This window comes from Ovis canadensis, chromosome 25 (assembly GCF_042477335.2).
Source record: "Ovis canadensis isolate MfBH-ARS-UI-01 breed Bighorn chromosome 25, ARS-UI_OviCan_v2, whole genome shotgun sequence".
Taxonomy (NCBI): domain Eukaryota; kingdom Metazoa; phylum Chordata; class Mammalia; order Artiodactyla; family Bovidae; genus Ovis; species Ovis canadensis.
This window is the reverse complement of record NC_091269.1, coordinates 50,704,677-50,732,123: the sequence shown is the minus strand read 5'-3', so window position 1 is coordinate 50,732,123 and position 27,447 is coordinate 50,704,677. Positions and strand designations below refer to the sequence as shown.

At 45.8% G+C, this 27,447-nt stretch overlaps 1 protein-coding gene across 8 annotated transcripts in view; it reads left to right on the top strand.

Moving 5' to 3' along the window:
- Positions 1-27,447, top strand: part of KCNMA1 (potassium calcium-activated channel subfamily M alpha 1) — a 764,306-nt gene that overhangs the window by 224,445 nt on the left and 512,414 nt on the right. For all 8 annotated transcript variants that reach the window (XM_069572206.1, XM_069572205.1, XM_069572210.1 and 5 more), the window contains exon 2: positions 3,584-3,745. In XM_069572206.1, coding sequence (XP_069428307.1) covers positions 3,584-3,745 — 162 coding nt within the window. The remainder of the gene's footprint in view (positions 1-3,583; positions 3,746-27,447) is intronic.

Sequence of the window (27,447 nt, the reverse complement as noted above, 5' to 3'; positions counted from 1 at the left end):
GCGGCCTAGCATCAGGCTTTGTGGTGTTCCCGTCTCCCTGCTCCCCCAGCCATCACCCCCTCGAGTCCTGTCTCCCACACGTAATTATACTCACAACATGTAGTGTAAGCAAATAATAATGAGACTATTATCTCCCTTTAGTCTGTGTTTTTCCTTTCCTATCATAAAGTAATTAAAATAATGAATGCCTTGTAAAACAATAGGTAAGCAGGCTGGCACGAGAGCGTTATCTGCCATATACCTCTTGTACTCTGAATTATTGATGCAATGAAACCACTGTGTCTGGGGAGGACTCCCTGCCTCCCAGCCTCTTGCATGCCAATTGCTTCCTACAGAGTCAGTCAGTGGTTGGGGTGTCTGTACCCCAGGATCGAGGAGCAGAGAGCTAGCTAGTCCTCCAGGTCATGGCCCTGGACTAGTTCAGGAATGTCTCTAGGAGGCACTGCTCAAAAGGAAACACAAGCCTCTGATCTGAGGGCCTTGCCCTGATCTTTCCCCTGTGTGGGCAGAGGGAGAAGCTGGGATCAAGCTGGGGGTTAAGATGCACATCTCAGTTCATATCAGGGCAGGGATGATCAAGTCAGGCCAGAGTGATTAGAAGCAGTGGTTCTCACCCTGGGGTTCCCAGACCAGCTGCATCAGCATTTTCTGGGAACTTGTTAGAAATGGGGGTTTGGGATTGAGGCCCAGCACTATAGCTGTACCGGGTCTGAGTTGTGGCACAGGGATCTTCCATCTTCACTGTGGCATGAGGGATCTTTAGCTGGAGCATGTGGGGTCTACTAGTTCTCTGACCAGGGATTGAACCCAGGCCCTCTGTGTTGGGAGTGTGGACTCAGCCACTGGACCGCCAGGCAAGTCCCTCAGCACTGTTTCTCCACAAGCTCTCCAGGTGATGCTCTTGAAGTTTAAGAAGCACTGCTAGAGTGTCTGTGGTTCCAGGAGGCACAGGAAGTGTTGAGATGAGTTAATAAAACATGTGCTATCATGTGCCGTTGGGCACTGTTTAATCCCAGCAACACCTATAGGGCGGGCAGTCTTCCAGAGAAGGTCCCTTGAGGCAGAGTGGCTGAATCCACACCTTCAGTCACTAGTGGTTGCCCCTGGATCAGCGTCTCTGTCCCTTCCTGGGCACCCACCTGTGCAGCCTCCTCATGGCCAAGGCTCAGGGCCCTAACAGGCCATTGGGCTTGGCCTCAGGTGGCTTGGGTAGCTGGCTCCAAAGACATCATCAAGCAGCCCCCACATATACCCACCCTGTGCCCCCACCCCAGGGCTCCTTTTGGATTGTTCCAGTGCTGGGAAGCCCAGTACACTTGGAAATTAAGCATGAATGCCTGGTGTACCTGATGCTCAGTCTGGCTTCCCAACACCCTGAGTCAGGGGTGGCTGGCGGGGGAGAACCGAGCGTCAGGAGCAGCTTCCTGCCTGCCTGCAAGTCCCCAGGAGGATGACTCATTCAGTGCCTCCCAGCTCTCCTTTCCTCCCTCTGTTCCACCCCCTCACAGACGAAGATTTCTACCTCTGCCTTCGGGTTTTCCTCCTCACTCCAATTTACAATGATCCCCAGGGTCAGTTTGTTTTGTTAATGGATTCTAGCATTTTAAATGATGACCATAATTTTGCTGACATCTTTTTGAAACATCTATGTCTGCAAAGGAGAAGGCAATGGCACCCCTCTCCAGTACTCTTGCCTGGAAAATCCCATGGACAGAGGAGCCTGGTGGGCTACAGTCCATGGGGTCGCGAAGAGTTGGACACGACTGAGCGACTTCACTTTCATGCATTGGAGAAGGAAATGGCAATCCACTCCAGCGTTCTTGCCTGGTGAATCCCAGGGACGGGGGAGACTGGTGGGCTGCCATCTATGGGTCGCACAGAGTCGGACACGACTGAAGTGACTTAGCAGCAGCAGCAGCATGTCTGCAAAAATAATCTCAGTGGTTATTTGAGTAGGGGGCCCAGTTAAATTAAAATTAAATTTTAAATGAATGTGTTTTAGGTATAAGTATGTCCCATGCAATATTTTGTTGTTGTTCAGTCCCTAAATCATGTCTGACTCTTTGCGACCCCATGATCTGCAGCGCACCAGGCTTTCCTGTCCTTTACTATCTCCCTGAGTTTGCTTAAACTCATGTCCATTGAGTCAGTGTTGCCATCCAACTATCTCATCCTCTGTTGCCCCCTTCTCTTCTTACCCACAATCTTTCCCAGCATCGGGGTCTTTTCCAGTGAGTCAGTTCTTTGCATCAGGTGGACAAGCTATTGGAACTTTAGCATCAGTCCTTCCAGTGAATATTCAGAGTTAAAATCTTTACATACTTAAACTGAAAAATTATTTGTTGTTTATTTGGAATTCAGATTTTGCTGGGTTTCCTGTATTTTATTTGGCAGCCCTTAAGCCCAGGCTCTGTAGTCAGGGAGGGGATGACATTCATAACCCGTTTTACTCTTCATTCATGTTTATTAAGCCAGCTTTATACCAGGCTCTCTGTTGGGCACTCAGGATTCAGCAGTTGGAGGATGCAGACGATAAAAGAAATAAGTAAGAGATCTACGGAGTGAGTTACAAGTTTTAGGTGCATTGTAGAAAAATAAAACAGAAAGGCAGCATCATTAGAAGACAGTTGGAATTTTGAAAGGGTAGCCAGAGAAGAATGATTGAACAGGTAATATATGAAGCAAAGACTTGAGGGAGGTGAGGGGGTAAGCCATGATCCTTGGTGGGAGAAGAGTTTTCTAGGCAGAGGACAGAGCGTGCACAAAAGCATGCAGTTTAGGGGCTCATGAGAGGCTCAGTTATCTGATGAGGTCAGCCTTGTCTCCTCCAGTACATTTTTAGCCAAGAAGGGAATTTACTGTCTCCTGTCTAAAAAAGTCTGTGGTGGATTTCAGGTACAACTGGATCCAGGTGTTTCAATGATGACGTTAGTATTCTATCACTTCTCCTAGTTCCCTCTGTGTTAGCTTCATTCTCGGAGAAGGGTAACCTTTCTTACTATTTTCAGCAAAATCGCAGGCTTGAGTTGTATTGGGTCGGCATAGTTCTCATAACCATCCTTGGCCCAGCTGCTATTGCCAAAGGGATAGACTGGTCTGATTGACCAGTCTCCATTCCTGGAGACAGTGTGTACCTTTAGGCCCTTTTGAACCATGCAGACTGAATGAGAAGATGGAGATTTCCTTCGGAAAATAGGGTGTAGTTGTAAGAAGGGTATGAAGGCTGGGCAGGTGGAGATTATAGAATGCTGACTTCACTTTTTTCCTAGCCACTCTCATCCTAGACAGGATGGTTTCTCTCCTGAGCTTTTTGATTTTTTTTTCTTTAAAATGGGAAGAGAATAATTTCATTCTTCTTTCTTTCACAAAAATAGTTTAAGAGGAAACAAAGGCAAGATTCTTTTTAAAAAAGATTAAAAAAAAAACAATCAAAGCCATAATCCATCCCTTCTTCCTGACCTCTGTACCTTCAAACCAGTTCCACCTCATCAGGGGTCCGTCTGGCTTTAATTCTTTTGGGTAGAATATGTTTTTTAAATCCTCTTGGTGCCCACGTCTCAAACCTTGTTCTCTCTGTTGCCAGGAGGCCCAGAAGATTAACAATGGCTCAAGCCAGGCGGATGGCACTCTCAAGCCAGTGGATGAGAAAGAGGAGACAGTGGCAGCCGAGGTCGGCTGGATGACCTCCGTGAAAGACTGGGCAGGGGTGATGATATCTGCCCAGACGCTGACCGGCAGAGTCCTGGTGAGTCCCTGGCCCCCTCCTCACATGAGGGGGCTTGCTGTCTGGTCCACGATCTCTGCTTTTAGGGGGATGTGGTGTTTCACTCTGTCTTCTGTAGACCATTGGCTGCTGTGAGGCAGGGGTGAAGAGTGAGTGCTTACATGGGATCATGGAGAGACTGGCATCTTTGTGCACATCTGAGCCGGTGGTCTGTGGGGTGGGGTGGGGGGGCGGGTATTTGCAGAGTGAGCCAGCGTCTGGGGCAGAGAGGGCCTGTTGGGAAGGATGTAGAGCATTTCCTCTGCTAGCAGAGTAGGTGTGCATTCTCACACACACAGTACACACACAGACACACACATACAGCTTGACTATCTTGGTGAGAAGAAAGGATCAGAGACATGTGTGCTCAGAATTCTGCAGAGGCTCTATAAATATGGGATCTGGTGAGTTCTGAGTGTATGTGTTTGCTTGCGCATTCTCAGGTATACATGTCTGTGTTTGGTGGCCTTCTGAAGATGTTACTGTTGTCCTCTGGCCACCATAATTTTCAGAAATCCCGCCCTCTGTGATCAGAATCATGCCCGTGCTGGAAACCCTCGGTCCTGCTGGTGATGAAACTCAGCGGCAGCCCACCTGTGACTGCTGGTCCCATGCTTGGAGCATTGCTTGTGTGACTTTATTTCTGCGGTGGCTGTTCTCAGCCCCACCTGCAGGCTAGGCTCATGCTTCCCCTTCTCTGTGCAGCTACTGCATTCTCTCTGATCTGCTTGTGTGGAGCTAGGCTTCATTAACTGGCTTCATGAGCTCCTGTTTCTTGACGACTATTGTGGGTGGAACAAGCCTGCAGTGACCAGTAATCCCTGTTTGCCTGGGGAACCTTTGCACCATGATTCTTTTGGTGCAAAGACTGGGAAAGTTGTGGGTAAACAGATGTGAGCTGGTCACCTGATCAGACCAGCCTCATGCCATGGTTGGGCTTCTTCCCTGGGTGGCCCTGACTGCCAGCTGTCTTGGGTCTGATGAGTCAAGAGTTTCCTTGAGAAGGATGTGACATTCTAAATAACTCCCTGTGATTCTGGAAGCTGTTTTGTATGGGCTGTCCTTCCTTGTCCTGATGCTGGGGTTCAGTCAAGAGTCATTTGGCTTAGACATAGGATGAATGGGGATATCCTGGTGGCTACGGAGTATCAGAGATCAGGCAAGGATGCTGAAAGATAGATGCCATCACTCTTGATGTTTCATGGCAAATCAGTGAGAAGGTGACCCCAGATGTTGGGAGATGGTGAAATTTCACCCATCAGAATCCTTGGAGAGAACTCTACATTATATTTTTGATAAATATCTCACTCACAGCTTGAGGAAAGGAGTAAGTCACTAAATGTCATGTTCAAATCATCAAACTGGTGGCCAAACAGCCTTCAAGGAGGACAGGGCTCTGTTAACTGAGGGACCACCAGGAGCTGTGCCTTCTGAAGACTCTGGTTATGGAGTCATAGATTATGTTATTGGTAAGTAGTGGCAAAATAGAAAGTGGGAACATTTAAAGCTGGGATTATGGAAAGGAGGAGAGAGAAACTGGTGAGACCAGTTGCTGTGTGGAGGAAGATGGAGGTGGCTGGTCTGGGTTGGCGGGACTTAGGCTCAGAAGCCCTGAGTGTCTCGTGAGGAATTGAAGGTGGCTTGTTGTGGGTTGTGTTGTCTGATCATCACCCTCATCTCCCCTCTAGAGTCTTCAGTAAAGTCTCTGTTATTTTCTCACACTTGGGTGTGAGTAGACTCTGTGTGGGAAATTTAAGGAGGTTGGAGTCTGGGTCTGTGCATCCACCTGGGTTGAAATGGAAGTAGTGCATTGTACGTGTATAGTATAATGAGAGGGTGAGGGAATTGCAGGCAGCTTGGTTGCACAGTATGATGCCTGCTGCTTCAATGTGGTCCCTTAGGACCATTCTGTCTATCTTCATCAGCTAAGAGATACTGAGCACCAACTTTAGGCCAGGTGTTTTATCATCTCTGTGAAAAATAATGAATAATCCCAATTCCATTGCACCATGGTTGGAAGGTATTGAAAGGATGTCTGGAGGAGAAATGCTTTGAATACAAATGTTATGTGAGTGTGTATGTGGTGGAGAGGCTGAGTGTGGGGAAGTAGGGAGTCAAGGAAGAATTCACAGGGCTTCACTGGAGGGAAAGCCTTTGAGTCGAAACGTCTATTTCAAGGTGAACTGAGCACATTTGATGATAGAGACAACATAAAAAATAAAAACATAGCTGAGCTTGAAAACAGGGACTACTTAGTGGGCCAGGAGCTGAGAAGGATGCCTAATAAAACGGAAAGCATTTGAGTGGAGCCTGGCAATGTGGGTTAGGATCCTGAAAAGTTAAAGGAGAGGAAATGACTCCACAGTGAGGGGGCAGCAGGAAAAGATCAGGGCCATGGTGTGCTAGGCAGTGAGGATGGAGCTGCAGTACAGAGGCACCTGAGGGGCAGTGAGGCTAGGAACGTGGGCTGGAGACAGCTTGTCAGGTCTTCAGATGCTGAGCTAAGGACTTTGGACTGGAATCATCCATTTTATGGATGTATCACCGCTTGTATTTCCATCTACCAGCTTGGGTTGTTTCTACTTCTACTTCAGATTTTCATGGGAATATGATTTTTGATTTCAGTTTGGTTAATATCTGGGAATTGGATTGTTCTGCTTTCTGGTAAGTTTAAGTTCGCCAGAAACTATCAAATTAGCTGTACCTACCAGGACTGTATGAATGTTCTGGTTGTTTTTCATCCCTGCTGGTACTTGGTAATATCAGTTTGTTTTTAAAACTATAGCATTCTAAGCAGTGTGTAGTGATATCTAAGTGTGGTTCTAATTTGTACTTCCCTATGTTCGGGGCTTCCCTGGTGGCTCAGATGGTAAAGAATCTATCTGCAGTGTAGGAGACTCAGGTTTGATCCCTTGGTGGGGAAGATCCCCTGAAGATCTTGGCTACCCATGTTTAAATATCAACATCTTTCCATATCTTTATTTGCTATCAGTATATCTCGAGTGAAGTTTCTATTCAAATATTTTCCCCATTTCTAATTGGTTTGTTATTATTGAGGGGTTTTCCCATTTTTATTGAGGATTATTTTCACTGCTATCTAATTGTCATCACCCCGAAAGGAAATCTTTTACCCTATTTTAGCAGTCACTCTCCATTTCCTCATCCCTAGCCCCTAACAACTACTAATATACTTTCTATCTCTATAGATTTGCATATACTGGACATTTCATGTCAATGTAATCATGTTTGTTTTTTTTAAGACTTTTTAAAGTCAGATACTACTGCTGACAATGACGTTACTGAGAGCCTCTCGGGAGCCAGGCACTGTGCTAAGCCCTAGATGTTGTGATCAGGTTGAAGGGCAAGGACAGTGTTGAATTTGTTCCATAGCTCCCATTTTGTGATAGGGATGCATGATGAGGAAGCCACAGAGCCAGTCTTGTCAGTGAATTTATGTCCATTTTACAGTTGAGAAAATCAAGGCCTAGGAAGGGCAGTGAAGTGACAGAGCCAGGCTGGTACTTGCAGGCCTCCAGACTCCCCATCCAGTGCTCTTCCTATGTCATCACTTCCCATCTGAAGATGATGCCTTCTTTAGAAGCCGCTGTCATCTGTTGCTTTGGCTGTGACATGACTGTCTCTGAGCCCAATTAGGTCCTGAGGCTGCTTGTTCTGATGCTCTTAACATTTGTGTGGACTAGCGTGGCATGCTCAGGCCTTCTTGGCTGGGACTGCCCATGAGGCCAGCTGTTTTCCGAAGGTCTCTTGGGAGAAAAGGTGGCCTGGGTTTGCTCAGGTGCGCTCAGGGTGGATCAGTCCCACTGCCTGAAGAGCAGGAAGCTCTGAGTACAGGCGGCACCTGCAGAGCAGGCCTCTCCTTTAGGGAAGGCAGGTCCTTGCTCTGAGCAGGGAAGAGATTTCATACTGCAGTCTCGGCATGCAAGGGGAAGCAGCGCTCCCTTTTCAGAACCCAAAGCTGTGTTTGTCTTGAACTGTCCAAATGTTTATCCTTGCAACAATGGGACTCGAGTGAGACTAGACACCGGCTGTGCAGTTTTCCTTTTCAATTTTTAATTTGTTTTCCTTGATGCACAGTTCAGGAGCTTGGCCTCCACACCTGGGCCCTTACCTGTCTCGTTGTCACAGGTGAGTCTCAAAAACCAGGCAAGGCGGGGAAGGCCCAGCCAGGGAAGGATTGTCCAAGACAGCCTTGGCGTATCTGTGGATTCACCGGTTGTCCGGATCTCTCAGACGAGCACACTGTTCATTCAGGAAGTATTTACTTCTCACCAGCACCAGGCATTATTCCAGGCACCGGGCAGCGGGCAGTGAGCACCAGGGATTCAGCGTGTGCATTATTCTCGCTGCTAAACTAGATAAAGGTTGTAGCGCTCAGTGTAAACAATGAGAAATGAGGGTCACTGTTTACAAGTGCTTTAATCAACTGTTATTTCTATTAACAACTGGATGACCAGGTCTCAGAATAGCCCATCTTTGTTTTGTATCTCAGCCTTAGCTTTACAGAAATAGTGAGACCTCATAGGGCCTCCTCTTTTAAAAAAATTTGTTTTAACTTTTCATTTTGTATTGAAATAGAGCCAATGAACAATGTTGCGCTAGTTTCAGGAGGACAGCAGTGGGACTCCTCCATACATCCACAGGTATCCATTCTCCCCAATGTTCCCTCACATCCAGGCTGCGTAGGGCTTCCTCTTAGAGTGATGGCTGAGGGTTTCTGTATCAGAGTGCACCCCCAGACTCTTAAGGATGACTACTTTCTTATCTTTTTCTTAAAGCAAAAATACTTGCTATCTTCTGATTAGAATGTTGGTGCATGCTTAATTCAAAAGTTTGGAATATATTGGGAGAACTGATGATCAGTTCCACTTTGGGACCTGGAGCTGGTCCATGCTGAGGGACTTTTCAGTGTCACAGTGAATGCCGGTGAGATGCCGCCCAGCTGTTTGGGTGTTTCTGGGGACTCTTCTCACTACATCTCATATTATCTGCTTAAGCACAGACTCGGGGTAAATAGTTCTTTGTGCTAGGATTGCTGTGGTCCTTCTGGTTAACCTCCAGTGAACGCTCTAAATTGGGAAAGGGACACTGGCCCCTCTTCTGTAGTGATTGCTGGGAGGCAAGTTCATGGGCCATTGAATATACACAGCATCTCAGGGTTAACATTCTGTATTTGCATCCTCCCAATTTCATCTCTGAATCTCTTCTCTCATTTCCCCTTTGCCTACTATTTGAACTTTACATGTGTGTGGTTATGTGCTCTGTAGAGTTTGGGGAACTAAATGAAATTTTTCTAAGAATAAGCCAGTACAGGCAGACCTCAGAGATACTGCAAGCTCAATTCCAGACCATTGCAATAAAGTGAATATCACAATAGAGCCAGTCATTTTAGAGCTAGAGACCATGAATTTCTGGGTTTTCCAATACATGTAAAATATGTTTACATTATACTGGAGTCTGTTAACTGGGCGATAGCATTATGTTTTTTAAAATAATGTATTATACGTATGTTGGGCTTCCCTGATAGCTTAATTGGTGAAGAATCTGCCTGCAATACAGGAGATCCCGGTTCAATTCCTGGGTTGGGAAGATCTGCTGGAGAAGGGATAGGCTACCCACTCCAGTATTCCTGGGTTTCCATTGTGCCTCAGCTGGTAAAGAATCCATCTGAAATGCAGGAGGCTTAAAAAAAAAAAATCTTAATTAAATCTTAATTAAAGAGACTTAATTAAAATCCTTTATTACTAAAAAATGCAAACAATCATCTGAGCCTTCAGTGAGTCATTTACTATCATCAAAAGATCACAGATCACCCTAAAAAATGATGAAAAATTTGACATATTGAGAGAGTTACCAAAATGTGACACAAATATCTGAAGTGGGCAAATGATGTTGGAAAAATGGCACCTATAGATTTGCTCAAGGTAGGGTTGCCACAAGTCTTCAATCTGTAAAAAACGCATCTCAGTAAAGTGCAATAAAGTGAGGTATGCCTGTATATAAATAAAAAGGATAAGAAGCACACAGAGTAGGCTTTTATATTGTTTGGTTGTACTTTATAGATTTATAAGCCAAAATTAGTATTAGAAATAGTCTAAGTCAGGGTTAAGTTTTTCTGTAATGGGCTAGCTAATAAATATTTTAGGCTTTGCAAGCTGTAGAGAGACTTTGTCACAACTCCACTCTGCCACCGTAGTTTGAAATCAGCACAGACAGTACATGGGTGTGACTCTGTTCCAATAAAACTTTATTTATAAAAACAGGTGGGAGACCAGATTTGTTTCATGGGCCATAGTTTACTGATTCTTGGTCTAGTTCAACTTCATATTTCATAAACAAAGAAATTGAGAGGCAGAAATTGAAAGAAAAATTTTAGGTAGGAATTCCTGAAGATAATATAATACAGGTTTGATGCATGATACTGGATGATTGAGGCTGGTGCACTGAGATGACCCAGAGGGATGGTACGGGGAGGGAGGAGGGAGGGGGGTTCAGGATGGGGAACACGTGTATACCTGTGGTGGATTCATGTTGATGTATGGCAAAACCAATACAATATTGTAAAGTAATTAACCTTCAATTAAAATAAATATATATATATTTTTTAAAAAGAGTGACAGTACCAGTGAATGCATTTATAATGGGAAAAATTATAGACATACAGAGTTATAGAGATAGATATAGGTACACACCCACTAACACCACCATCTCCATTAGCACCTTGTTTCTGAATATTCATATTTTCCATAAATATTCATAATTTCCATAGCAATCTCAGAGTGACTATTTTCCTAGAAAAACTATGTATTGTGGCCAAGCATGGCCTCACCTCAAGGCGTAAGCACAGTCTACACTGGCTGGGTTGTATAGCTGCTCAGCCCCTTTATAGATTCAGTGTTTTGTGCTCGCTTCAAAGCCTGGTTTTGCCAATATATCTATCAGCTCCTTGAACAAAGATAGAGCCTTTAGAATTACTCTTTTTCTTTTGCTTATTGACCTCATATTCCCATGCTGCTATATTTAAATATTGCTTCAGGAAACAGACACATCTAATCCATGAATTGAAAATATATTCTACTTGCTTTACTGTCTGGGGAGTGATTTGTTGAAATAAGGAGAAAGAAAAATGCCAGTCTTTCCTTTTATCTTCCTAAATACATGCATGTGTCATTTTACATTAACAAAGTATACATAGCCTAGGCCATTCTATCCTTATCTCCTAGGGCCCCATAGAAAATATGTAACAAGCCTTTCAAGGAGAAATAATCCTATTGGCTTAATAGCGTTAAATAGGTGCATTCACTGCTGTGCTGTCTGTACCTGAAACCGGACCAGTAGAGCAAAATGGAGAGCACATGGGCAGAGCTTAATCACATGGGTGACACCGTTGACTTCGTTTCTCCCTTTAAGTGCCTCATGGTGCTGGTGACATTTCTCATCAGCATCTTCTACTTTGTATTTTCAGTGGTGCTTGGTGGCAGAGTCACATACCTCACATTTCCGTCTCACTTTCTTCCTCACCTCCTTCCCTATCCCCCTTTTTAACATTTTAGACAAATGTACATAAAATTTCTATATCCCTTACAGATGACGCCCTGTGTAGCAGACAGATCTTGGCTTGCATAGGCTTTTTTTTTTTTAAAAGTAAGAATGCCCCCATAGTGAAATGGTATATCCTGCTTTTCATGCAGTTGGGAGTAAATTGAGATTTAATTTGAGTTTAACTCCCCTAAGTGAGTCTTCCTTTTAAAGGAACAGAGTGATAATCCACACTCCCATACCCCATGGCTTAATAACAACTCTTTATTTTATCCTGTGGATAAATGGAGTTTATACTTGGTGTTTGAATCAGTAAATCAAATGAGGAAAGCTTTATTTATATTATTAAACATAAAGGTTTATCTGTGGTGAAGGGTGCGCTAGACTGCACTAGATTTGTTACTTGGGACCCAGCATCACTGGGTGGGAAAACAAGTCAGAGAAGTCACTGAATTCAGTAGGAACCCATGGTTAGTAGTGAGCTGTCTGTCACTGGAGATGTTCAAAGAAAGGCTGGATCTCCATTGGTGGCACTGCTGCTGATGGTTGGCCAGATTTCATCCTCATTACTTTAATTGGGGTCCACAGAAAATTAGATGTAGGAGATGCTCCAGAATAAAAACACTTCCCTGGAAGTTGAACAGACTTCTTGTCCCGTTTTCAAGATTGTACAATGGGTATCACCATGTAAGTCCTGCAGTAAGAAAGACTTTGGCCCAGCATTTCCCACTCCTATTTCACCATAGAACCCTTACCCCATGAAGCATCTGTGGGCATCACAGAGAACAAACTTTGGGAAAATTGTACCTACCCCAGCTGTTGCCTATGGGCCAAATCTGGCTCATTGCCTGTTTCATACAGCTCACAAGCTCAAGATGGTTTTTACATTTTTACACGGCTTAAAAAAAAAAAAAACAGATTATTCTGTGACGTATGAAAATGATGTGAAATCATATTTCAGTGTTCATAAAGTTTTATTGGGATACAGCCGTGTTCTCATTTACATGTTGTCTATGGGTGTTTTTGCAATGCACTACCATCGCAGAATTGAACAGTATCCGCAGAGTCCAAGAATCACCACCCTGGAGGAGTTACTGTTGGGTCCTGGACAGAATGCATTTGGTGACTCCCAAACCAGACCATCAGGTTCCCCTTCTGCTCTGTGGCCAACAGGACTCGGAGTGGCCACCAGGACTTGCTCCCACGGTTCAAGGCAATGGATGAGATGTACCATCCAGTCCCTGCTTGAAGAGACCCTCTACATTTACTTCCACAAGCCCAACCAGATGATGCAGGAGAGAGAGGGATACAGAGCTAGGCAGGCCCCCAAATCCCACAGCTGACTCGGCACAGGAATTTCCGCTTTCCATGGTCAGTGGACTATCTCTGAGAACTGTGCAACAGGGTCACTTTCTGTCTCCTGGGCCCCACCTGCCTGCATCCCCCCTGCAGTCAGTGCACCCCAGGCCTAGCCTGGCAGCCCAGTGTCTGGTCCCTACTGTGGATGCCCCTGGTCCAGGCCTGCAGGCCAAGTGCCTCAGCCATACCAGCCACTGAACTCTGCTGCCAATCTGCGGGGCATAGGCTGTGTGTACCTGCCTCTCCAGCACATTCTGCAAAGAGCAGCTATTAAATTTGCTAGCTGGTGTGTTGGCTTCTCTACCCTCCCCCATGAAAATAAAGGAGACTTTCAGAAATTAATCCCCAGAGAATCCTGGGGGAAGGAAGAGCCTTCTGGCCCAGGAGCAGAGGTTCATCCCGGCTCTTCATCCCTGGCTGCCGCAGCCTCTGGGCTCTGGTGGCCAGTACTTACGCTGCTGCCTCTTTCCACTGGGGCTTTTGCCAGGAGTAGGTGCCTGTTTTGTTCTTCTGTCTCGTCCATCTGTTTGTTTATCCATTTCTATCCACTCATCCGTCCGTCCAATGCACATGCCTTCGCTGGTGTTCCCCAGCACACAGGAGCGAATATGGCGCCCAGGCAGTGGGTGCCTGCTGAATACAGCAGGGCGCTCAGGCTCTCCCTTGTGTCTGCTGGCTCCGGTTCAGCTTCTCTGTCTGGACTGGGAGACAGCAGCCTGCCCTGGGGCTGATCCAGCACCATCTGATTTGGGGCTTCTACTCTCTTTTGCTCCCCACCTGGCCTGTTGTCTCATTCATTTGGAACCAGCAAGGACAGGTGGAGCACTTAGCATCCCCAGATCACCAGGTCCTGCTTTTCCTGTCTCCCTGGGACCTGCCTCCTTGGGGAGGGATGCTATGGTGCTTGGCACGTCGAGGGCTGCTCTGTGTGGTATGGCAGGGCAGTTAGGAACACAGCCTCTGTGGTCATTCTGTTGAATCTCAACTCTAGGGCTTTCCCCCTGCTCCAGTTGCTTCGTCTTCTAGTGCCTCAGTTTCTTCATCCATTCAGTTCAGTTCAGTTCAGTCACTCAGTCATGTCCCACTCTTTGCGACCCCATGAATCGCAGCACGCCAGGCCTCCCTGTCCATCACCATCTCCCGGAGTTCACTCAGACTCATGTCTATCGAGTCAGTGATGCCATCCAGCCATCTCATCCTCTGTTGTCCCCTTCTCCTCCTGCCCCCAATCCCTCTCAGCATCAGAGTCTTTTCCAATGAGTCAACTCTTCACATGAGGTGTCCAAAGTACTGGAGTTTCAGCTTTAGCATCATTCCTTCCAAAGAAATCCCAGGGTTGATCTCCTTCAGAATGGACTGGTTGGATCTCCTTGCAGTCCAAGGGACTCTCAAGAGTCATCTCCAACACCACAGTTCAAAAGCATCAATTCTTCGGTGCTCAGCCTTCTTCACAGTCCAACTCTCACATCCATACATGACCATAGGAAAAACCATAGCCTTGACTAGACGGACCTTAGTCAGCAAAGTAATGTCCCTGCTTTTGAATATGCTATCTAGGTTGGTCGTAACTTTTCTTCCAAGGAGTAAGCGTCTTTTAATTTCATGGCTGCAGTCACCATCTGCAGTGATTTTGGAGCCCCAAAAAAGAAAGTCTGACACTGTTTCTACTGTTTCCCCATCTATTTCCCATGAAGTGATGGGACCAGATGCCATGATCTTCATTTTCTGAATGTTGAGCTTTAAGCCAACTTTTTCACTCTCCTCTTTCATTTTCATCAAGAGGCTTTTTAGCTCCTCTTCACTTTCTGCCATAAGGGTGGTGTCATCTGCATATCTGAGGTTATTGATATTTCTCCCAGCAATCTTGATTCCAGCTTGTGTTTCTTCCAGTCCAGCGTTTCTCATGATGTACTCTGCATAGAAGTTAAATAAGCAGGGTGACAATATACAGCCTTGACGTACTCCTTTTCCTATTTGGAACCAGTGTGTTGTTCCATGTCCAGTTCTAACTGTTGCTTCCTGACCTGCATACAAATTCTCAAGAGGCAGTTAGGTGGTCTGATACTCCCATCTCTTTCAGAATTTTCCACAGTTGATTGTGATCCACACAGTCAAAGGCTTTGGCATAGTCAACAAAGCAGAAATAGATGTTTTTCTGGAACTCTCTTGCTTTTTCCATGATCCAGCGGATGTTGGCAATTTGATCTCTGGTTCCTCTGCCTTTTCTAAAACCAGCTTGAACATGAGGGAGTTCACGGTTCACGTATTGCTGAAGCCTGGCTTGGAGAATTTTGAGCATTCCTTTACTAGCATGTGAGATGAGTGCAATTGTATGGTAGTTTGAGCATTCTTTGGCATTGCCTTTCTTTGTAATAATAGTCTCTACCTTTTAATGTTTATTTTAACTTTTTATTTTGTATTAGGGCATAGCCAACTAACAATGTTGTGATAGTTTCAGGTCAACAGCGAAGGGACTCAGCCATACATATACAAGGATCTGTTCTCCCCTGAACCTCCCTCCCATCCAGGCTGCCACATAACATTGAGTAGAATTCCATGTACTATACAGTAAGGTCCTTGTTGGTTATTCATTTAAATGTAGCAGTGTACATCTGCCTTTTCATGTTGTTAGGAGGATTTGATGCATCAACATATGTAACATGTTTAGAATAGTGCCTTTTATGTGGTTAGGGCTAATAAGCATTTGCTATTATTATTTTTGTTAGTATTAATGGAGCCTGGTCACCATCACAGAGAGGAAATATGATGGTGTGGAGACACACAGGGGCAGGGAGTGGAGGGTAAATCCTCTCCTGTGACAGGAATGGAGGAGCCCTTAGACACTGCCAAACTCAGACGTCATCTAAGAGTGCTGAGCCACCTCTGGACATGCCCATCTAAATAGGGTCTGAGTATTCCAGGGCCCAGGTTTGGGTCCAGCCAGCCAATGATGTTTGGTCCATGCACACAATTCAGGCCCTGTCATTTCTGAAGCTGGCTCATGCCAGCCTGACTCCTCACTGTCAAGTCAGCCAGGAAATTCTCACTTCATACAGCCATCCTGAGCTGGCTGGGGGCCGGAGGGCTGGCTGGGCTCTCCCTGGGAACTGTACATTGTAGGCACGTGTGTCACAGGAAACACCCTGGCAGGCTGACAGATGAGTCTTGAGGAAAGAGGGACACGTGTGCTGACTGTGGTCCCCATATCCGGTCCTCCCTGGATGTGGCTGAGGCTGATGAACACAGGGCTGGTTTCAGAAGGCATGTCAGTACCTTCCGACATAGGGAGGTGTCTTTAACATCCATTGGCAGGCAGCACCCCCAAATCTGTTGGAAAGATGCAGGAAGGCGTTTTAAGTCACCAGAAGAGAAGGACACAGGTTCTACTGTATATGCCCGGACTCTCCTCCGAGTCATTGACCCATTCCTTCAAGCACTCCTGCAGCACCTGAGAGGTGTCAGACACTATTCAAGGTACTGGACACATAGGGGTTCTTCTAGCAAAGTCTGCAAAGTGCAATCATCCCAGGTGTTGAAAGTGAAAATGTTTTGTTGCATTTTCTTACAGTGCTTTTGGGTGGCAAGATGCTTGAAGTAGTTTGGTGATAAATCAGGGCCTGTGACCTTTCCATCCATCCTCGGACAGGCCTGGAGACTCACCTCTTCTAATCCTGATCACATGTCCCGTGTCTTTCTGTGGCTGGATGCAAGGGGCCTGAGTTTAACAATATATGATTCATGTTAAACTGGCACACTCTCTCTCCTTCCCACTCTTCCTTCCTCCCTCCCCCCTCTCCCTCCCTGTTAGTAAAAGCTGGCACCCCCTGGAGGCTCTGTAGGAGACAGAACATCTGTATTTGGAGCCCACCATCTAGGGCTTCGGAAAAGGCAATGGCACCCCTCTCCAGTACTCTTGCCTGGAGAATCCCAGGGACGGGGGAGCCTGGTGGGCTGCCGTCTGTGGGGTCTCGCAGAGTCGGACACGACTGAAGCGACTTAGCAGCAGCAGCAGCAGCAGCAGCATCTAGGGCTTCCCAGGTGGCCTAGTGGTAAAGAATCTGCCTGCTAATGCAGGAGATGCAAGAGATATGGGTTCAACCCCTGGGTCGGGAAGATTCCCTGGAATAGGAAATGGCAACCCACTCTAGTATTTCTTGCCTAGAAAATTCCATGGACAGAAGAGCCTGCTGGACTACAGTCCTTGGGATCTCAGAGAGTCGGACATGACTGAGCACACACCAGATGCATCTCACGCTGGGACACTTTTTCATGCACCTTTCCCCCAGGGCCTTCGGGAAATGCTCAGTTTAGCAGCCCCTATTTGTCAGAAAAGTACCTGGTGGCCTGAGGCTCTCCTTGGAGCCTCCATTTCAGCTGTGAAGAAGTTTGTTGAACAGGAAGACTCAAAAATAGAGATGATGATGACAAAGTTGCCAGCCATTGTCATTGCCAGGAAACACGTGTTTGGAAAATCACACTCAGGACCACACACGAGCTGACGCTTCCGGGTTTAGTTTACTAGGCTATGTTTAGGAGGAGGCAGACTGGCTCGTGCCTCCGGGCCCCAAACATCCCAAATTGGTACACTGAAAGCCCTGTTTTTAGGGTCTGGGTTCAGAATGAGGCTTTTCCCAGAAAAAACGACTACTTCAGAAGAATGACAACAACAGAAAATTTGCCCTAAAAATTTAATTGTGGAAAATGTTCTCAGGTGTTTGGGTAGTGGAGGGAACTAGGACAGGACATTTACTTCTCTGGCTTTCTTAAGGAAATTAGGGCACTTGAAAACTCAATTAAATGTACCCAGGCCTCTTAAGCACTGGGGCTGTCTTTTTTGCTCATCTAATTAACTGTAGTTCACAAAATTGGCCCCGTGCTGACATGGAAGGCTCTACGAAGCTGAGGAGCCAGGGGCCTGTTTGAGTGGAAGCTCGCTTCCTGGTTCACAAGCCTCTGGGGACACAGATCTTACCTGAGGACATCCAGGTTACCTGTGAACTTGCCTCCTCCCTGGGCAAGCAGACCTCTGGGCCTTCCTTGTTTGCTGGAGGTGAGTTAATCCAGAAAGTGAATGGACTGGGCATTCTGGTTTCTTGTACCTATGGAAAAGCCAGGATCCAGCCCATTAAGCTGAAAGGTTGAAAAAGCTTCACCTTCCCAGACTGCTTTTAGTGAAGAGGCTGAATTTTTATCTTTTCCCCATTTTCCCATTTTTCTCTTTTCAGCATTTTTTTTTCCCTCTTCATTTCATGGTGGCTGTTGAGGAAGCAACTGTCCCCAGGGAATCGGAGCAAGCAGCTCACGGAAAAGGAGAGAGGAAGACAAGGCTCCACTCCCACATCACTCTCCCTCAAATTTTGGCTTTGCTTCTACTAAAAATAGCTTGCAATGAAAGCCGAATGACAGAAAAGTAGCATTTCACAGGGCAGAAGCTAACGGCTCCCTGACCTCCACAGGGACCTGCTGGTTCTGTTAGCCTGTGGGCTTCAACTTGCCCAGGAAGGGGTGGGGTGCAGAATCCCGCTGGGAAGGGGCAACCTGTGACATGCTGGATCTCTCTGGAGTTAATTCTGAGCCTTCTGCCAGGGCTTGTGCGCCGGGAGTGACAGATAACTTCCTGCAGTGGAGAGCGGCTGGTTTCAGGGGCTGCTTGTTCCCACAGGCCCCTGTGTGTGGGCTCTGGGGGGAGCTGCCATGAGGTTACTGTCTCTCCAAGCCATGAGGTGGGCAGTTTGGCTTCTCAACCACCTTCAGCCTCTCCAGGAAGAAAGCTTACATCCTCAGGAAGGAGGAAATGAGTTTACTGACCTAGCTTCGTGCAGTGTACCTGTCTGGGCCTTGGGGATTGGTGACGGGGTTTTAAGATCGATTTGGGATATGAGAGCAGAGGTTATCATCACTTCCTTTCATGTGAAGAATGGTGAACAGCGGAACACTGTGTTCTTAATCTGAGCTCTGCCATAATCTCTCTGGTGACCTTGGATAAGTCCATTCCTTTTCAAGGTCTTGGTGTGTCCATGGATAAAATAAGGGGGACTGTGAAGAAAGCTGAGTGCCGAAGAATTGATGCTTTTGAACTGTGGTGTTGGAGAAGACTCTTGAGAGTCGCTTGGACTGCAACGAGATCCAACCAGTCCATCCTAAAGATTAGTCCTGGGTGTTCATTGGAAGGACTGATGCTGAAGCTGAAACTCCAGTACTTTGGCCACCTCATGTGAAGAGTTGACTCATTGGAAAAGACCCTGATGCTGGGAGGGATTGGGGGCAGGAGGAGAAGGGGACGACAGAGAATGAGATGGCTGGATGGCATCACGGACTCGATGGACATGAGTTTGGGTAAACTCCGGAAGTTGGTGATGGACAGGGAGGCCTGGCGTGCTACGATTCATGGGGTTGCAAAGAGTCAAACACAACTGAGTGACTGAACTGAACTGAACTGAATAGTCTGTTCCCTCGCAGTTCAAAATGTTGCTGTGTTTTCTCACTTCCTCTACTGTCCTTTATTCAGCAAAGGCAGCAAGTGGTGCATTTGGCAATGAGCTCAGCACTTGGGGAACTGGAAAAGGAGAAAGAATAGTCCTTTCTCAGCTTACAGAGAAACTGGAGGGATGCAGAAAATAGTCAAGGACCCATTCTCCTGGCCCTGCCCTGGCTTGGCACTTCATTTAAGACAAAAACAAAAACTGCCCCTGTGTTGTCAGGCCTCTGCCTCCCTCTCATCTCTTATGATTCATTCCCTCCTGGACTCCTTTCCAGGTGCATCACCATATGCAGAGAGAGAAGAGGTGGCAGGAGGAGCAGGGCCTGTAGCTGTGGAGTTGGGTAGGAGGAAGGGGGACCAGTTGTTCTCCGAAGAAGCGTCCTGTAAACCTCTTCAGTCTTGGAAATCACTCCTCTAGTTATCTCCCAAGAGTCGGAAACCCCTGAGGGGATCACATTCTGATTTGGTAAGCCCACTGGCACCAAAGTTGAACTGAAGAGCCTTCTTTCCCACGGAGCAGCCTTCTTGAGGAGGCCCTCGGGGAGGTATGGGTTCTGTCCTTGGCTGTTTGCATTGCTTTGACGGAACTGCTGCCAATGAAAGTCCCAGAGTTCCTGGAAGTCTGTTCCTCTTCTGGGCAGAGGGCAGAGGCAGCTCCATCTCCTGATATCTGTAAACGTTTCATAAAAGGCACATTTATTTAAAGTCATGACCGACAGAGACACCCAAGGGGTGCTGAGGAGCGAGGAGACAGTACCATGGCAAGAGTCGTTTTTCATTTGGGGAGCAAGGTCGCTGATATACCTATATACCTAATATACCTATACCCAATACACCTAGGGGGTTGACAGGAGCTGCCAGGCGTTTAGCCTCCAAATTACAGCAAAGGTGTGGATACTGAGGTTCTTAGTGGGTTTGAGGTTGCAGAGTTTCCCCGAAATGAAGCGTTATTTTCAGTAAACTTCTTTGATGAACTTGAAAAAATAACCACAACAGACCCTCAATTGGCCGTCTGTTTTGATGTTTGCAATTTAGTTCAAGAAAAGACCGTCCATGTCCTTGGGAGTAAGGACTGAGCCCTTCCTTGGATGCTAAATGATGAAACATCATTGTTCCTCTGATCTGTGCAAACTTTGCAAACAAGTGGAATTTTCTGGTAGCTTTTCCTAGAAAGTTACATTGCTGAAGCAGATTTTCATAGCTTTCTGGACCAGAAGGAGTTGCTGTGTTGGGGGCTCAGGGCTCTCTCCAACAAATCAACCTCAGAGAGACGACGCAGCAAAATACCCTTCCAGCCTCCAAAGATACAGTTCCTCTTCCCCAGGTTATGATGGAGAGGTCCAGATAGAACAGAAATAAATAAGTAACTCGATTCTCTTTCATTTAACTCTCAGACACAGCCTCTGGGGCTAATTATTTCTGCTGTGGATTTTGTCAGACCTTGAATCTCAATCCTTTTGCCATAGGTGGTATATTTTAGAAATGCAAAATGACATGAAAAACAATCCGCTTTCCTGAAAGACAATTTTGTGTACATTAAACAGACACATTAAGCCATTTACAAGTGAGATGTTTGTTCTCAGGGATCTGGAGGAAATCTGAATTTCTAATTCTGGGCTCTTTAATAATTTTCAAAAGAACTGAGGATAATAATTAAATGTCTTTGAACTTCCCCAGGCTGTCTTTTCTTCCATGATCTCATAGCATTTGAAAAGGAACGGAATTCTCTACCTTGATGAAATCCTTAAGAGGATAGAGGGGACATTGGCCTTAGGAGGAGCTTTTTAGCAGAATGAGGGAATCTAAGGTAAAGAGGCCCAAGAAAAATACACAGGGTCACCTTCGGAGCTTCAGACATGGGTGTAATGGAAGAGCCTTCCAGACAGTCTTTTTCTTCCAGCCAGTCTTTTTCGTTATAGCCTTGGCTTAGCCTTGCCTTAGCCTTGCTAGGGCTTGGAAAAAAGGCCAAGGAAAAGAAGAAAGATCGATCTTAGTTGAGGGCTTCCCTGGTAGCTCAGCTGGAAAAAAATCCACCTTAAATGCAGGAGACACTGGTTTGATTCCTGGGTCAGGAAGATCCACTGGAGAAGGGATAGACTACCCACTCCAGTATTCTTGGGCTTCTGTGGTGGCTCAGCTGGTAAAGAATCCTCCTGCAAGTGGGAGACTTGGGTTTGATCCCTGGGTTGGGAAGATCCCCTGGAGAAGGGAAAGGCTACCCACTCCAGTATTCTAGCCTGGAGAATTTCATGGACTGTATAGTCCATGGGGTCACAAAGAGTCAGACATGACTGAGTGAGTTTCACTTTCAAGGGTATCTGTGATGAGAATATATGTGACATGTAGCATTTTATAGCTCTGAAATTCAAGGATTAGAAGAGATTTAGTTGAGGGAAGGTGAACAGGTTTCATCTCCAGGGCCCATTCTGATTAATTGGTTGGCCAGATTGGTTGGCTTTGCTGAAGATTACAGGCTGTGCGGCAGAGTAATTGGGACTACTACTCTACAGAATTGATTAGTGATGTCTGCCATGAGCAATGTTTTGGGAGGTGGCAGTGCCAGTGTTTTTTATGCCTTGTTATGCCGTTGCTACCTCTGTTCTAGATCATTTTCCAAAAAGTCTATAAGTGATTTAAGTGAAGTTTGTCCAAGGTCACACAGTCAGTCCTAAGCAACAAACAGACAAGAACCCATGTTTCCTGACTCTCTCTAGTATTTGATACTGGAGCTCCATAGGTTAGATCTTAGAGGAGAAGAAAGCTGTCAGCTTCCTGGATGAGCTTTTTCTTTTCTTTCTTTTTCATATTGAAGCCTAGTTTCAGGTTTTTCCATCTAGAGACTTTCTTCAGTGTGTGAAGAAGTGGAGGGGGTGGATTTCAGATCCACAGTGATTCTACAGACAAACAGGAATGCAAGCAAAAATTTCCCCTTTATTAGGTCTCCTCTCAAAGCTCTTTTAGCACTGAGCACAGGCTGATCACAGCCCTCCTACTGCAACGCTGTCCCCTTGGCCCACTCTCGGGGTTCCGTTCTCCCAATCTCTGAAGATGCCTTTTTCCACACCCCACTCTCTTGCACCATAAAAAGTTTTCAGTGGGGGTTGATGTGTCATCATTTTCTCTCTAGCTTCAGAAGCCTCGCTTTCTATTTCTGCCTGTTTTCTCCCTTTGTGTTTTATCTCTTCAGGTATTCATGCTCACATCTTAATGACTATGCTTACAAAGATAAATACATTTTGCTTTTGACCAAAAGCAATTTCTGCCCTGACTTTGAATTGAAAAGTCTGTAAGCATTGCTGGGTGGGAACAGGGGGTAGAGTCCTCAGCTTCAACCTGGGAGCCATAACGGTTTGCTAAGCTTTTATCGCTTCCATCAAGATGAAAATGGGATTCCAAGGCTTCAAATGTGATAGATAAATAATAAGGAAGCTTTTGTCAGAGCAAAGCTCTCTGTACCAGTTTTATGAGTCAACCTATTATATGCGTTCTCTGGCATCTATTTCATTCTGATGTCAGAGAGAACCTTCCCCAGGAATTCATGCAGCACTGAGGATAGATAAGGATTTCAGACAATTGGTAGATCTTGGAAGAAAACTCACAAATCACATCCTTGAGCCGTAACTCACCCCTACTCTCCTCACCCATTCCTCATTTTGCTCCTTACTTCTTCTGCGATGGGAATTGGAATAGAAAGTTCCACTAGCTGTAAGACCCAGGCTGGGTTTAGATGCTGGGTGGTGATGGATAGGGTGATGTAACAGGACAGCAGTTCAATGTACTAGGCTGCCTTTCACCTCTGAAATGCCTGGGATTCTTTGTCATGATTGAATTTGCCATCTTAGCTTCAGTAACCAGCTGCATATACATGGAAAGAGCTCAGCCTACATTTCCAGGCACTCCTTAGGAGAGCTCTGAGTTTTACCTTCTCTGGAAACTGGTGCTGTAAGTTGCCCTGGTGCCACTCTGGATGGCTGGGAAGGTACCCAGTAAGAGCTTCCTGGAACTTGTTTCTAATTTGAGTGATCTGGTGGAAAGCTGATGTAGACATCTTACATCATGGCAGAAGCCATGTCCAGTGGACTTGCCCTCTGTGCTTCTGCCTCCATTGTCCTGGTTTAGACTCTGAGACCTCTTCCTTGACCCATGATATCAGTCACTATGTCACTCTCCCCATTTGCCCCATCTCCTCCCTTCAGTCTGCCTTGCATGCCATTGTCAGATGAATTTTCCTTAAAGCCAGCTTTGCTTAGCTTCCTCTGTGGCTCAGAGACTTTCAGTGGCATCCCATGGCCTGAAGCCCAAACTGTTTATGCAGACAGTCAGTGCTGACCATCATCTGGCTTCTACTCGCTTTCCAGCCAGCCTTTCTTCTCTTCTCCAATGTTCTTGCGTGTTCAAACCGTTCTCCTCTTGAAAGTGCAATGTGGGGTCTTCGCCTCCTCTGTAACCCATCACTCTTGTACATTCTTTATACTGTGCAGGTGATCTGTGTCTCCTATTTAAGGCATTGCCCAAGGGGTTAAGAGCACTGGCTGTACAGCCAGACCAGCTGAATTTGACTTTTGCTCTGCCATGTACTCATGAGACCTTGGGCCAGTGATAGTCCTACAGGCAGCACCTAACCTTGTATTGAAGTGTTATGAGGATTCAGTGAGCCAATATTTATAAAGTAGTTAGAACAGTAGCTGGCACAAACCAAATATTATATAAACTGTTTGCTAAATACAGTAAATGGTAAATACCTTGAGAACAGGAAGCACGTATTTTAATATTATAATCTCCTTTGTCTTGCACTGGGCTAAAATAATCCTGAACCAGATTGCTGTGAGAATGAAATTAAAAGAGGGAAAGCACTTTGTCACTTCTTCATCCAACTGATATTATTGAGTATCTGGAAGTACCAGGCTGTCTGCTTGGCAGTTTGTTCATGATCCAAATGGAATGAGATATGGTTTCAATATTCAAGGAGCTCACAGTCTAGGGGAAAAGATATAACTTTAAGTCAATATCTAAGGACGTTGACTATGACTATATGGATGACAAGTGACAAATATATTATCCTGTTCTCACCCCCATGCTACAGATGAGAAAACCAGGGCGCAGCGCAAAATTTTTTACTTTTCATTATTTTCATTTTTAAATTTTTCATTGAAGTATAATTGATTTACAAAGATTAAAAAAAATAATTTAGTTCAGAAAATATATCCAATAAGCATCAGGATTGGAATTTAAAACTGGATTTCTAGACTCTTTCTGCTGTACCATGGTGCTTCTCATTCATGAATGACTGAGGAGTAAATGGATGTGTGAAAGACTATGTTGGACCATCCCGAAGACCCATGGCTCTGGGAAGAGATCAGAGCAAGGATGTGCTTTACAGGATGAGTTCTCAGTCAGCTTGGAAAGGTGGTAACCCCCTGAAGCCATAACCATTTGTCCAGTCAAGCATTTTTAGCATTTTTGTTTTGGGATCCACCTCATCTCCATTGTATTACCTTGATGCCCTTCAGGCATTTATCTCTGAGGCCAGGATGGTCTTATTTTCTGATCCTTTGGGTAATACCTAGGACAAAAGGTGGATGTGGTGATGACTGTTCCTTCTTTAATCCGCCTTGATCATAACGCGACCATTTGGAAGGTTTCCGTAGGTACAGGGACAATGCTTCATATCTACTGGGCTTTATCAGCCACGGAATAATGATCAAGACATCAGGGAAAAGTCTGGAGTGAGGCTGGCTGGTTTCCATGGCAACCGTCGCTTGCCTCAATTCTGCTCACACGCTTCCTTCTTTCCACGCAGGCATGTGTTTGTTTATCATTGGCTTAGCCCAGGGGTGCTCAAGTGGCTACGTAGGTGCTGTCTCCACCTGCACTGCTGAGGCCACCCTCACAGTTTGGACACGGACCCACAGGTGAATTGGCCAGAGACGCAAAGTTTGCCCCACCAGGAAACGCTGTCCTTCCCAGCCTAGGTCTTGTGCTGACGTCATCATGATGATGGCAATTGAGGGGTGAGGGGCTCAGAGATGCCGATCTAGGACTATTAGAGTCAGACACCATGTAGGGTCTGGCAGTGAATCACAGACTGCCCTAGAGAGGTGGTGGTGATGTGCATACATAAACAGATGGCTTACTGTTCTCCTCTGGGGATGGCCTTGGGCTGGCTGAGTGTGCGTGGACCAGAGGAACTGGATATGGCTGTCCACATGGGAACCACTAACCCCAGGTGGCTAGTGAGCATTTGAAATGTGGCCAGTCCAAATCAAGATATGCTGTAAGTGTAAAACTGAGCACAAAAATTTAACATGAAAGGAAGACTCCAAAATATTATTGATAATAATAATTTTTATATTGATTGTATCTTGAAAGGGTAGTATTTAGGACAGTCTCACCAGAACCTAATCTAGGCTAAATAAGCTCTTATTAAAATTAATTTCACCTGTTAACATGCTCCTGGATGGATAGGGGGATGATTGTACAATGTGAATGTACTTAACGCCACTGAACTTAGAAATGGTTAACATGAATCTTACACTGTATGTTTCACTGTAGTTAAAAGATGGCAAAAAGAAAAAATTATCCAATGGGAAAGGAACCATCTCTTTCAGGCCTCTTTCTTAGGACCATTTTTCTAAAAGCCCCAAGGACACCTCCCCATTTATCTCTCGGGCCAGAACTGAGTCACATGGCTGGTTCTATACCAATTGCGGGTGAAGAAATGCAACATTGTGACTGGCTGAGACTGCCGAGGGCTACCGAGGAGTGAAGCCAGGGTCTCTGCGGTGAGTCACTTGCATCCCTGAAGCAGGGTTCTCTGAAGAAAGAGGGGGGAAAGGGCAGCCAACACTGCAGCCTTAAAGATGCACAAAACGGGACTTCCCTGGCAGTCCAGTGGTTAAGACTCTGTGCTTCCAAGGCAGGGGACATGGGTTCAATCCCTGGTTGGGGAACGAAGATCTCACATGCTGCTCAGGGCAGCCAAAGAGGAAAAAAAAAAAAAAAAAAAAAAGATGTACAAGAAATCCAATTATGTAAGCTTCAGGTGAAAGCAATTTAGAAATTTCCTCCTCAGTTGTTGTTCAGTTGTTCAGTCATGTTCGACTCCTTGTGACCCCCATGGACTGCAGCACTCCAGGCTTCCCTGTCCTTCACTATATCCTGGAGTTTGCTCAAACTCATGTCCATTGAGTCGATGATGCCATCCAACCATCTCATCCTCTGTCACCCCCTTCTCTTCCTGTCTCAATCTTTCCCAGCATCAGGGTGTTTTCCAGTGAGTGGGCTTTTCCCATCAGGTGGCCAAAGTATTGGAGCTTCAGCTTCAGCATCAGACCTTCCAGTGAATGTTCAGGGCTGATTTCCTTTAGGATTGATTGGTTTGATCTTGCTGTCCAGGGGCCTCCCATTTAAAGATTTGTCTTTAAATATCTACAGATTTAAATACATCAATCAATAAACTAGTAAATAAATCAGTTAAGTGTCCCAAAAATGCCTTCAAGAAAACTTAAAATTATGTATGTGTCTTGTATGATATGTCTTCTGGTAGGGCTGCTCCATAGCGTTTGTGGTTAATCACAGAGTCTAGGCTATTCTCTCCTGTTTATAAACTTGATGAGCTTGGACAGGCTGCTTTACTGGGTCTCATTTGCTTCATCTGTACTATGGGAATAACAGTAACAATCCACTTCCTAGCGTTGTGAGCTAACATACGCAGAGCACTAAGAACTGTGTCTGGCCCATAGGAAGAACCTGAGAAGGCTCAGCTCTCATCACACTGCAGGGGGCCAGTGGCTGTTCCAGGGCCTTCAGGCCCTTCCTAACCTGCTAATCAAAGCTCCTCCAGCAGGCAGAGTGCTGACTCTTGAGAAGCAGAGGAATCACCCCGAAGGGAGCTTTTAATCAGTTACGGCTGATGAGCACTTGATGGATGGCTTTCCTTCTCTGGATGGTCCCAAGATGACTCTTCCGAGACGAAGGGCCTCCTCCTGAGCCTTGTATCAGTTCTGAGGAAAATACAGAGGATAATAAAAGATCCAGAAGAAGAAACCCTTGGTTGGGTGCCCCCTTATCAGGTCTGAATTCATTGGAGTCAAGCCAATGGCTCTGGAATGAGCTGCTGCTTGAAGCTAGGGTGCCCAGCATCCTTGCTCTCAGAGTCCACTTTCTGACTCTTTTCAGGATCATCCCTATCAGGAGGGTGTCTGAGGGAAGGCAGGACCTGCATTTAAAGTTATTTCTGAGTCAGTGGAAGAAAATAAAATCACAGTGAATTTGTGATTGCCCTCAC